General features: G+C 45.6%; 1 protein-coding gene and 1 pseudogene across 1 annotated transcript in view; one reads left to right on the top strand and one right to left on the bottom strand.

Annotated features, from left to right (window-relative positions):
• Positions 1-9117, bottom strand: part of LOC126248030 (histidine ammonia-lyase-like) — a 276752-nt gene extending 267635 nt beyond the window's left edge. The window contains exon 1 of the mRNA XM_049948632.1: positions 8963-9117. Within this exon, the coding sequence (XP_049804589.1) occupies positions 8963-9017 (55 nt within the window). The 5' untranslated portion in view covers positions 9018-9117. The remainder of the gene's footprint in view (positions 1-8962) is intronic.
• Positions 279-396, top strand: LOC126249905 (5S ribosomal RNA; annotated as a pseudogene).
• Positions 9118-12906: the final 3789 nt, after the last annotated feature.

Here is a 12906-nt window from a genome sequence, read left to right as displayed (position 1 = left end):
AGAATGTATTCAGGTCTCCACTTCAACGGTGGAAGCTCAGCTTCGAAACTGACGGAGGCCATGTAGAAGCACAACGAAAATGTATACGTACACTGACGATAATCATACGTGCGTATTTTGTAAATACATCAGTTATTTCGTAGAAATGACCAGAGACTTTATTACCAACCTGGCCAAAGGCTGGGTCTTATGCAAGTTGACGTTACTGCCACTTGTAAGGGTAGAATACTCTGTAGCGGGTGCTGCACAGTATGAATAAATCACCTATAGTATGGGATGCCAACAGCCTTGCCGCAGTGGTAACATCGGTTCCTGTCAGATCACCGAAGTTAAGCGCTGTCGGGCCGGGCTAGCACTTGGATGGGTGACCATCCGATCTGCCGAGCGCTGTTGGCAAGCGGGGTGCACTCAGCCCTTGTGAGGCGAACTGAGGAGCTACTTGACTGAGGAGTAGCGGGTCCGGTCTCGGAAACTGACTTAGGGCCGGGAGAGCGGTGTGCTGACCACATGCCCCTCCATATCCGCATCCAGTGACGCCTGTGGGCTGAGCATGACACGGCAGCCTGTCAATACCGTACTGGGCCTCCATGGCCTGATCAGGGGAGTTCAGTAGTTAGATAGCTAGTATAGGACCCTTGCAACTACAGACATACGTTCACTATGCTTTATTTACCCCTCTCCTTCGCAGGGATCGCCTGCCGCAAATTTTCCCATTATTCGGAATCGTTATGTGCTGATGGGCCTGTTTTATCTCACCGAATTATTGAGCTATTGCTGTAATATAAGTAATCTTTAACTCCTGGGTACCCAAAGTAAACTTCTAACCTTATACATTTCTCACATATACACAGTTCAGTCACATTACTGTGACCACCTGTGAGAAGCCTGGATGACCGCCTTTTGCAGCGTGGACGACTTTGAAACGTTCAGGAAGAGAGTCAGTGACGTTCTGGAAAGTACCGACAGGGATGTGAAGCCATGCCGACTCTAGTCGAGAGTCCACGGAGCGAACAGCCCGATCGTGTTGATCCCACAGACTGTCGATCGGGTTTTAATTCGGGGAGTTTGGTGACCAGGGGAGTACGGTAAACTAATCCTGGTGCTTTTCGAACCGTGCACGTACATCGCGAGCTGTGTGACACGTTGCATTGTGCTGCTGATAGAAGTAAACTTCTAACATTATATATTTGGTACATATACACTGTCCAGTTGGTGGATGCTATAGTGCTGAGGAAAAACAAACTGCATGTAGGGCTGAGCATGATCTACAAGGATACTTGTGTTGATTCGTTGTTACTTCCGGAAAAACATTCCCCAGACCATAATGCTCTCTCCTTTGGCCTGGACTCTGCTGACAATTGCTGCAGTGTGTGTACTTTCAGACGTTTCACGCCGTACGCGCCAACGGCCATCTGTTCGATGGAGCATAAAACGTGATTCATCTTAAAAGGCCACCTGTCACCACTCAATGGATGCCCAGTTGCGGTGTTGGCGAGCAAATTACAGCCTTTGTCGCTGATGAGCAGTAGTCAGCACGGGTGCATGAACCGGCCGCCTGCTGAAGCAGACCCATACGCAGGAATGTTCGCTGAACGATCGTTGAGAACACGCTGTTGGTAGCCCTTTGGTTCATCTGGGCAGTCAGTTGCTCAACAGTTGCACGTCTACCCACCGTTGTTCACCCCTGTCATCTGTGGCACGTGGTGTACCAAATTTGCCTCAGCACTGGTTTTAGATAGCGCAAGATTGTCATGCCTGGTGTATTTTAAGCACAGCAGCTCGCAAACAGCTTACAAACTTAGCCCTTTCGGAAATGGCGCTCTTGGCCTGAAAGCTAACGATCGTGCACTTCTGAACGTCAGATAAACCGCTCTCTTTCCCCATTACGACAATGACTGCACTGTTTTCCGCGTCCTCCGGACACGCTTTATATATTCTCCACAGCTAGTGTTGCCACCTGCCATCTGAAAGTGGTTACTGCACGTTGACGTCGAACATTATTGTGACTGGACAGTATACACCTACGAGGGTCATTCAGTAAGTAATGCCCCACGTTTTTTTTAAAAAATCCATTAATATACATCGACAAACACCCTTGTTGGTGCTTCACATTGGATGTTTGTTCTGTGAACCGGTGAAGTTTCGAACAGTTCTGGCAGATGGCGTCTACATACGACTCACGTTACAAGCAATGCGCTGTTATTGAATTCTTGTGTGCAGAAAAAGAAACCGTGGTGAACATCCATAAAACGGTCGCAGGTTCGAATCCTGCCTCGGGCATGGATGTGTGTGATGTCCTTAGGTTAGTTAGGTTTAAGTAGTTCTAAGTTCTAGGGGACTGATGACCTTAGAAGTTAAGTCCCATAGTGCTCAGAGCCATTTGAACCATTTTGAACACCCATAAAAGTTTGTGTGCGATGTTACAGTTGATAGGAGTACAGTTGGCGATGAGTAAAGAAAGTTACAGCCTCAGGAAATGCAAAAACAGAGCTCCATAATCCACCACGCTCGGGGCGTCCTGTCATAGTCACTGCTCCAGACATGCTGAATCGTGCGGATGCAATTATTCGTGCCGGCCGGCGCATCACACTCGACAGTTGGCTCTACAGTTGTCGGTCGGCATTGGAAATGGGTCTGCCATGATTGAGTCTCACGGACAACCCCTTTTTCTGGAACAGTCATGCTGACAGTCTTCTGGGATTATGATGGCGTCATTCTCGTGGATATGATGCCAAGAGGATCAACCATCAATTTAGAGGCATACGTGAAGACTTTGAATAAACTCAAGAAACGTTTACGACGTGTTCGATCGGACAAGAATCGAGCAGAAATCTTGCTACAACACGATAATGCACGTCCACACACATCGCCAAACATGATTGGACATCAGTGCCCCATCCACCTTACAGTCCAGACTTGGCACCGTCGGACTTCCAACTCTCTACGAAGAACGCACTTTGAAGATGACGAGAGGCTACGGCTACAGGACAAGAGCTTCTACCAGCAGGGAATACGTGCTATTCCACAACGTTGGCGTACGGCCATAGAACGTGATGGAGACTACGTAGAAAAAGAGGACATGGACAAGACATGTTGATGTATATTGTCACCAAATTCTGACTCTTAATAATAAATATGTACTGACAAAAAATGCGGGGCATTACTTATTGAACGACCCTCGTACATAGACTCCGTACGCCACGGTACAGTACATGAAGCAGAATACATCATATCAATGTTATTGATTTTCTTTGCTATTCGGGTCAGTATAGAGTGACGAAAAATGTCTATCTATATGCCTCTGTACGCGCCCCAGTCTCTCTGATCTTATTCTCATGCTGTCTACGGCGATGCACGATGGTGGAAAGTCTTCGTCGAATACAGGTTCACCAAATTTACACAACAGGGCTTCATGAGAAGTAAATCGTCTTTCTTCCAAGGATTCCCATCCAAGTTCCACGAGGATTTCTGTTATACTATCGTATGGGCTATACTGACTGCAGTGGGCTTCTATCGGCGTCTGTTATCATGCCTTTTTGAAGAGGACTCCAAACACTAGAACAATACTCTAGAATTGATCACACTAGTGTCCTCATGTGATTTCCCAAAACCTGTCGAAGGGTCATTTAACTTCACAGTTTCCATACGCGTTACTGGGTGATCTTTGGCAAGCAGGTTTGACACGTGCTGCACTGTTTAAGGTTTTTCAGTCTTCCTTCTGCCAGAGGTCAGCCTTCATGGTGACATGATTTTGTCACAAATTGATCCACGAATACCGCAAAAATAAGGTGTGGGAGGAGTAGTGACACGTGGGCTATATGAGACGGGTCGCAGCTCATGCACGCCTAACTTCTTCGGTGAGAACACTACCTATGACAGCCACGGGTTCACGCTCGATTCTTTGTCAGGACGTTTCATCACAGCGCATGTAGTGATACTGAGTGGAAGATTTATGTTGGAAACAACACCTAGGCCGTTTCCCCATATCTACAAAGATGTGGCTCCGCTTTCATGGAGTTTCGGAGGTGGTGTGGAAGGGCTGTTAGATAATAGTTATCGCTCGACCAGTGGGTCACGCCTGTAGAGCTAATTAGGTAAAGACTCTGGCTGCCAAATGCAGTTTAGTAAGGCAGACAGGTAGATAGCTTAAATTTTTTGTAGATTTCGTAAACCAAGTTATTTTACACAATTTATTAGGTATTTTTAACAGGGGAAATAGAGAGTTTTGCGGAAGATTCTCTGAGAAAAACACAAAGAAATGGAAATGTATCGTCTACAGCGAAGTCATTGAGACGGATGAGAAGATGTTTATGGGTTACACGTCAGGGTTAAAAGAGACGGAGAACAAGTTCAGAGGCACTAGGATGGCGATTAGGTTAGGAAACCACCCCAGCAAACGGCTGAAGTGCTTTAAGGAAATCACAGGAAATATGGATGGTCAGATGGGGCTTTGAACCTCACTTATTCCGAATACCATTCCAAGGCTTATTGCAGACGGAGGACTAGCTTGAAGGAACAAGAAATACGTAGAGAATCTCCTTATGAAAATATCTACAGAATTAGTCTTAAATTATGTAGGGGAGGCCGTGAGAAACTCGAGTGACGCTGTCTGGACGTGGATTTCAACCCTGAGCCTCCCCCACCGCAACCGACCGAAGTAGAGCAGCCCTTTAGACACTGGATTCGCATCCGTGAGGACGGCGGTTCAAAACCTCGTACGGTCGTTCAGATTTAATTTTCAGTGGCTTAAGGCATACGCCAGGGCGGTTCCATTGGAAGGGACACCGCTGACCGTCTTCCACATTCCGAGCATGTGCTTCGTCTCTGATACCCTCTCCGTCGACTGAACGGTAAAACCTAACCTTGATTTTCCTGAATCCTAGTCAAATGCCTTAACCCCCGAATTGCCCGGCCAGTGTATAGGTCCTAGCTTCTAATTAAAAAACAATTTTTATTGAATCGTAGAACAAGTTGTACGGAAATTTCTCCATGATCGTTTCCGACCCTTTGGCTATTCGAAAGTGTTCACAAACAACAGGAGCCTCTCTGTCGACTGGAATATCTGTTGCACTGTAACAGACAGAGGGGTTCCTTTTGTTCTGTTATGAACACTTGAAAATGAACTAAGGGCCGCAACCGGTCGTGGAGAAATTTTGATGCATTCTTGTTCGACAAGATCGCCGTTTAACAATCAGAGCAGTGTCTGAGTTAACAGGAGTTGACAAGGAAAGTGTCGAACAAGTTTACCGATTTTTTCAATGTTTGCATCAGTTTTTGCTGACAATGGTCTGCCAGTGCGAGTGTCATCACTGGTGTCTTCGCGGCCATCTTTAAATCGTTTAAACCACTCAAACACTTGTGTTCGCGATAAACAATCATCGCCGTACACTTGTTGTAACATTACAAACGTTTCACTTGCAGATTTTCCTAGTTCGAAACAAAATTTGATGTTAACACGCTGTTCTTTCTGTACACTCAACATTTTCCGACGCACAGACAAAACGTCAACTACTTAAAACAGACGCCACGGGCAGACTGAGTGCAGGAGGCAGATGAAACTCGAGCAGTAGGCGGAGCGAGAGTCACGTGACAGGCCACACGACTTTCAGCCTTATTGCATTCGTTTTATTGTTTCACCAGTACTAGTCCGGTTTTTTTCTAGCCACACCTCGTATATGCATAATTTCTGTGTTTCAATTTCAGCATCCATTTTCCTATAAAATCACCATGCACACAATAACGAACGCAAGTAGTAGGGCCACGAGTCATTCAATATGGGTTTGAAGACCGTTACTGCCTCACAGGGGCCCCTATAGTCAGAATGGTAATACATGGCAACATGCAGTCGCCAGACGGCAAGTCGGACCACCGACTTTTCAATCTTCGTTTTGCTTTCACCTCTCAACGCGCGAGGAGTCGCCAGAAGCAGCACGTGGTTCGGATTCCACGTTAAACTGTAGGTACCCTTTCAGCAGTTGGATAACTGGGGTAGGATAGGGATACGCATATCGTCGAAGTGGCGTGCAGTTGAAAGACTTGCACTCTCGAGCCACACGAAATTATTGGTTCAAATGGCTCTGAGCACCATGGGACTTAACTTCTGAGGTCATCAGTCGCCTAGAACTGAGAACTACTAAAACCTAACTAACCTAAGGACATCATACACATCCATGCCCGAGGCAGGATTCCAACCTGCGGCCGTAGCGGTCGCGCGGTTCCAGACTGTAGCTCCTAGAGCCGCTCGGCCACTCCGGCCGTCACACGAAATTATTATTATTATTATTATTATTATTATTATTATTATATAAGGGACAGACAAATGTAAACGAGACAGATGGAAATAAAGGAAGTAAACTGTTCATTATTTAAAAATCAATCGCTTCAACTGTTAATACAAGAGCAATTAAAAAAGTAACAGCAAACTATCAGTATTAAATTCAGTTTACACGTCAGGCATTTGAAACTCCCGTGATGTGAAGATGCATGTTTTGAGAAAGTTATGGCATATGCCGACAGATGATATGACAAGCTGAATAGGGAAGGCAGTTGAAACAAAATGGTCACGTCCCAAGCCGTGTGCACCGTAGAAGGACAGCGAGCAGTAATACGACTTTTGTGATCGGAGGGCGTAAGACGTTGACAGATCCATAGAAGGTGTAAAGGTAGAGAGATAGATGCACAGTAATGAGAGAAGAGTGTACGAGTGGGTAGTGGATGCACGTCAGTCACAGAAGAGCAGGGGCGTACTTGGCGAGAATGTGGGACGCGTTGACGCCACGATTCGAGACAACCGGCTTATTTCTGCAGAAACTTTAGCTAGGGAACTGAGTATCAATGTCGGATCCATTCGTACCATTATAGTGTACACGATGGGTGCCTAGGATACTCACTGGTGGCCACAAGATGATGCTGTTCAGGCTGGCGTGATATGACGCTGAAGGACACGACTTTCTACCACGTATCCTCACAGGAGTGCATCACTATGAACCAGACACCAAAAGAGAGTCTTCGGAATGGTGACACACATCTTCTCCAGCCAAGAAGAAATTCAAGTCTCAGTCCTCTGCCGGGAAGGTCCTTTTCACGCTTTTCTGGGGAACGAATGAGCGCATTTAGGAGCACTTTCAGCAAGGGGGTGAAAGAGTGAACAGTGCCCGGTACGGCGCCATGTTGGAGAATGATCTGAAGCCAGCAATACGGAGCGCCGCAGAATACTTCTGTTTCAGGGTGGATTTCAAGTCGTACAGTATCCCCCATAGAGCCCTGATCTCGCTCCTTCAGATTACCATGTGTTTGAACCACAGAAGGACGCTCTCAGAGGACGACGATTTGAAAGTGATGATGAGGTTAAAGAAGCGGCGCGCTCGTGGTTGCTGGCGCAACCGAAAACCTTTTATTCGAATGCAATATAAAAATTGGTGCAACAGTATGAGAAGTGTATTGAAGAGGAGGGTAGTTATGTTGAAAAATGACATCTTGTTTATACCTGTAATTGAAATATATGCTTCGCAAAAAATAGTTTTCCGTTACTGTCCATATTTTTGGAGCCCTGAAGGAAGACATTCGTGGCCGTCGATTAGCATCGGATGAAGAGGTGCACGACTGGACACAATAATGGTCCCGTAAACCGCAAACATTTTTCCAAGACGGCACTGACCGTCTTGCATTGCAGTGGGACCGATGTATTAACAGTTACGGCGATTACTTTTGAAATAACAAACAGTTTACTTACTTTTTTCCATGTGTCTCATTTTCAATGCTTATGTGGTCCGGCCATGTGAAAACTCCAATATAATATTTTCAAGTGGGCACAAGTCCATCATGTGGGTTCTACGGATCCGCCGGCGGCTTCTGTAGCTTGTAGCTGATGGGAATGACGAGTTTCAGGCGGACAGGCGTTGTAATGCTATTAGTTAATGTTTCCTGCACTTGTCTGTACCTCTCGTCAGCTGAGATAATGAATTCACGGCCAGTTATAAAGTTTTAAATTGTTTACGCTGGTAGGAAAACAAATTATGGCAGTTTTTAATCGTGAGGATAAATTGTGATGGATCTTGTTCTCGATTTGCTAGGATAGGGTTATTGCATTTACGTCGACAACTGGCACGGTATTTCAAGCTGAGCTGACAAAATAAAAAGTAAGAGGACCAATGTTTTCGGCACAATGCGGCGAAACAGAAGTGAGTTCCCTGACTTTATGAGAAATGACTGATTGAAGATGGGCGCATAGGAACAAGCAGTTGTTCATCAGAAGGAAGGACAAAAGAAACGTCATGACTGCCAGCATATTCCATGACGATAAAGAATTAAATTTATATAATGGGAGGCGTGAATAGGAGCAATTCTCTGTCACAAAGCTACGAAATGGAGAGGAGCAAAATGAAAAAAATATAACAGGACGATTTTTCGCCATTCATTTGAACGGCGCTTGCTTCAATGCCTGCGTTCTGTACAAAAAAAAAAAAAAAAAAAAAAAAAAAAAAAAATAGAATGGCTAAAACACCAGATTGGAATTCGTGATTAATCTAGGGTACAGTTGGCCGTATCCTCTTGGCAACAAATGTCATCCAGCTCTAACACTAAAAGCGAATCGTCTCACAGCCAGGCAGTTTCCAGAATTTGTGTCAAGCGCAAAGAAGACCAGCAAGGCGCTATGCAGCACGCACGAGAAGAGGCCTTCGAAAAGAGACATCTTACTGGTGAGCAGAATGTGAAGTTCCTCTCTGCGCGGCACCATATTTTAAAATTTTCCATGCGGAAATGAGCTGTACTTATGTGAAAATATAATTTCATTCTCACCTTTAATATATTCTATTCGAGCCTAAACGACTATAGTTTTCGTACGTAAACTAAAATCAAGCTTAATTTTGAATGAACGATCAAACCACGCGACATCGAACGCTGAAGTGGTTGATATTGTAAGCCGGTGACTTGTACAGTAGCCTTCTCACCCAGGACTCACCGTCTTTGCAAGGCACCTGCAACCACTCGCCACAAACGCGCGCAGAGATCTTCATACTGAGGCGCTTCACAACACACTGCACACCAGTCGGGCTCCACGCCAGCCAGCGCCTTCCGCCAGAACCACTCCTTCAGCCTTGGTTAAAGAATTTATAGTGCAGACTCGTACTAGTAAACAACGCATAAATTAAAGTCGAAAGCGCTGCAAATAAATAGACAGCGCCCCTCTCTCGTAAAGAAGGACTTTTATTTCGGCCTTGAGACCACTGCCACCTTTGGCCATGTTTTCCCGGTTATTCCAGTCCCACTCGAGTTTCAGAGGGCAACGTAACAGAAAAATAAGAGTACGCGTTACGACATATGCTGATCAGCCTGTTCGGAGCATAATCTCATTAACGTCGACAGGGCTAACTAAATTGGTGGCTGGTCCGAATGTACTAGGAGGCTGAGTTGTCGCTAGGCTGATTGATTCGCTCCGATCCACTGGATTGTATAGTTTCCTAATACGTTCACGATTTAACGATTGCAATGCTAAGATCAGTACAAGTGGCTACAACGAGTTTTATGCTACTGATTAGATACCAGGCAATGCATAAATGACTAGGGTGAAAGAACTCTTTGTGAGCTCCGGTTTTAAGAATTCAGTAAGATGTGAATGCTACAATCAAAGCCTTTTTTCTTTTTGCCTAGCGTTTATCCCGTCTAGTACGAGGCCCGTTTTCTTTCAGAATTTGGCAAATTTTATTTCATTATTCACCTTTCTGGCTGACGCCACAGTTGCCAAGATAACCTACTGGAGGCAAGTCGTGTGAACTTTGTTCCGCGCGTTATCGTATTTTAACTGTTTTCTGCATCGCTTTCTCTGAGGCGGAATTTAGCGCCAGCGCAGCCTTTGCCTAGGCGAGTGTGGGAAACCCCCTAAAACCACACCTCCCAGTCCCGCTAGTTAGCACGCTGTTCGTTACGCTATATGAGGAAATCTTACAATGAGTATCTGTAACCATCTACAATTGGTCGTCGTAAAGTTTTAAACACCATCTGGAAAATTATTATTTAAATCAAACTGGCCTTATACATCCCCCTACGGAGAATCCTGAAAATTTGTGATTGTGAATTTTTAATAGATAGAAATACTTGTAAGATTTAAAACAAAACTGCAATAGCTAACAGTAAGGAGGTGAATTACTCATACACCAATTACGTATGACATGGGCCCATGTTTTTCGTTTTAATTATTACAAGTACACTCCTGGAAATGGAAAAAAGAACACATTGACACCGGTGTGTCAGACCCACCATACTTGCTCCGGACACTGCGAGAGGGCTGTACAAGCAATGATCACACGCACGGCACAGCGGACACACCAGCAACCGCGGTGTTGGCCGTCGAATGGCGCTAGCTGCGCAGCATTTGTGCACCGCCGCCGTCAGTGTCAGCCAGTTTGCCGTGGCATACGGAGCTCCATCGCAGTCTTTAACACTGGTAGCATGCCGCGACAGCGTGGACGTGAACCGTATGTGCAGTTGACGGACTTTGAGCGAGGGCGTATAGTGGGCATGCGGGAGGCCGGGTGGACGTACCGCCGAATTGCTCAACACGTGGGGCGTGAGGTCTCCACAGTACATCGATGTTGTCGCCAGTGGTCGGCGGAAGGTGCACGTGCCCGTCGACCTGGGACCGGACCGCAGCGACGCACGGATGCACGCCAAGACCGTAGGATCCTACGCAGTGCCGTAGGGGACCGCACCGCCACTTCCCAGCAAATTAGGGACACTGTTGCTCCTGGGGTATCGGCGAGGACCATTCGCAACCGTCTCCATGAAGCTGGGCTACGGTCCCGCACACCGTTAGGCCGTCTTCCGCTCACGCCCCAACATCGTGCAGCCCGCCTCCAGTGGTGTCGCGACAGGCGTGAATGGAGGGACGAATGGAGACGTGTCGTCTTCAGCGATGAGAGTCGCTTCTGCCTTGGTGCCAATGATGGTCGTATGCGTGTTTGGCGCCGTGCAGGTGAGCGCCACAATCAGGACTGCATACGACCGAGGCACACAGGGCCAACACCCGGCATGATGGTGTGGGGAGCGATCTCCTACACTGGCCGTACACCACTGGTGATCGTCGAGGGGACACTGAATAGTGCACGGTACATCCAAACCGTCATCGAACCCATCGTTCTACCATTCCTAGACCGGCAAGGGAACTTGCTGTTCCAACAGGACAATGCACGTCCGCATGTATCCCGTGCCACCCAACGTGCTCTAGAAGGTGTAAGTCAACTACCCTGGCCAGCAAGATCTCCGGATCTGTCCCCCATTGAGCATGTTTGGGACTGGATGAAGCGTCGTCTCACGCGGTCTGCACGTCCGGCACGAACGCTGGTCCAACTGAGGCGCCAGGTGTAAATGGCATGGCAAGCCGTTCCACAGGACTACATCCAGCATCTCTACGATCGTCTCCATGGGAGAATAGCAGCCTGCATTGCTGCGAAAGGTGGATATACACTGTACTAGTGCCGACATTGTGCATGCTCTGTTGCCTGTGTCTATGTGGCTGTGGTTCTGTCAGTGTGATCGTGTGATGTATCTGACCCTAGGAATGTGTCAATAAAGTTTCCCGTTCCTGGGACAATGAATTCACGGTGTTCTTATTTCAATTTCCAGGAGTGTATTTTCATAGATATTAAAAATTTACAATCACGTATTTTCAGGACTCTCTGTATGGGGCTAAGAATCTGTATATGACTAGGAGAAATTTTTTTTAAGTCTACTTTTTAAAACAATTTAAAATTGTGGTATACTGACAAGTGATTTTTATTTAATTATTTTCTGCTATTTGGCCATGTGCCTGTGATGGCTTTCAAACGATTTCAAACATTTTGATGAGATTCAACAGAGACATGTGATAACAGGTTTCTCTTCACTTGAGTAAAGCAATATATTCTTTCCTCCAACGTAGATCTCACGAAAAGACCAAGAAGGGAAAAATTAGAGGGATTCGAGCTAGCACGGAGGCTTACCATCAATCGTTCTTCCCGCGAATCACTCGCAACTGAAACAGGAAAATGGTAATGACACACAAAGTACCCTTCACCACACACTAGACAATAAATATGTTTAATATTGTAATGTCATCCAGTTCTGAGCTATGTTGAAAATTTTTCGGTCACTAATTCATCGAGAAATGACAGTAGTAAACAAAGTACACACTGCCACACACCAGGCAAGAAAATGAGTTAATATTGCGTTGTCATCCAGTTCTGAGGTTTGTTGAAAGTTTCACGCCTCTAGCTCATCGGGGTGACGGTTTAATATCAATTGCAAAATATATACCGAATAGCCGAACAGACAAACAGACAGACGAGAAAGCGATCTGATAAAAACGTGTTAAAATAAAGTCAGTTTTGAAAACAATTTTTTTACGGCACACGCGATTTCAATAACAAATTTGCGGTTGGCTGTCACCATCCATCTTAAATCATAAGACGGATATATAGTGGTTGTCAATAAATGTGATTTTCTCAGTGGTTAAAGTAAACTAATGAACCGAAGATGGCCAGCGACAGCCGAAACTGGTAATTTATTATTGAACCACAGTACGACCTCGCTAATCAGTCCCATATGGGATCGAGAGCATGGTCAGAACGTAAAACAAATCAGTTTATCAGAGATACATTTTTATTGACCTGTAACGTCACAAGAGAGTATGAAACCGCTTTAATTTTCATCTGGAAATACTCTTTGACATTCTGTTCCTCGTTAAAACAGTACAAAACGAAAACTTCGATGCACAAAAAAAAAAGAAAATCACACGAAAGTGTAATATACAATAGAGCTTGTACTGTATAATACGTTTGTATCGTACGGCAAGAGTTGTTACTGCGATTGAAAGTTTAACAGCTGTACCTACCTTATTATAGTACAGCATTGACACACAACTGAGTCATT

Source organism: Schistocerca nitens, chromosome 3 (assembly GCF_023898315.1).
Source record: "Schistocerca nitens isolate TAMUIC-IGC-003100 chromosome 3, iqSchNite1.1, whole genome shotgun sequence".
Lineage (NCBI taxonomy): Eukaryota > Metazoa > Arthropoda > Insecta > Orthoptera > Acrididae > Schistocerca > Schistocerca nitens.
Note: the sequence above shows the minus strand (reverse complement) of the source record. Positions and strands in the feature narration are given on the sequence as shown.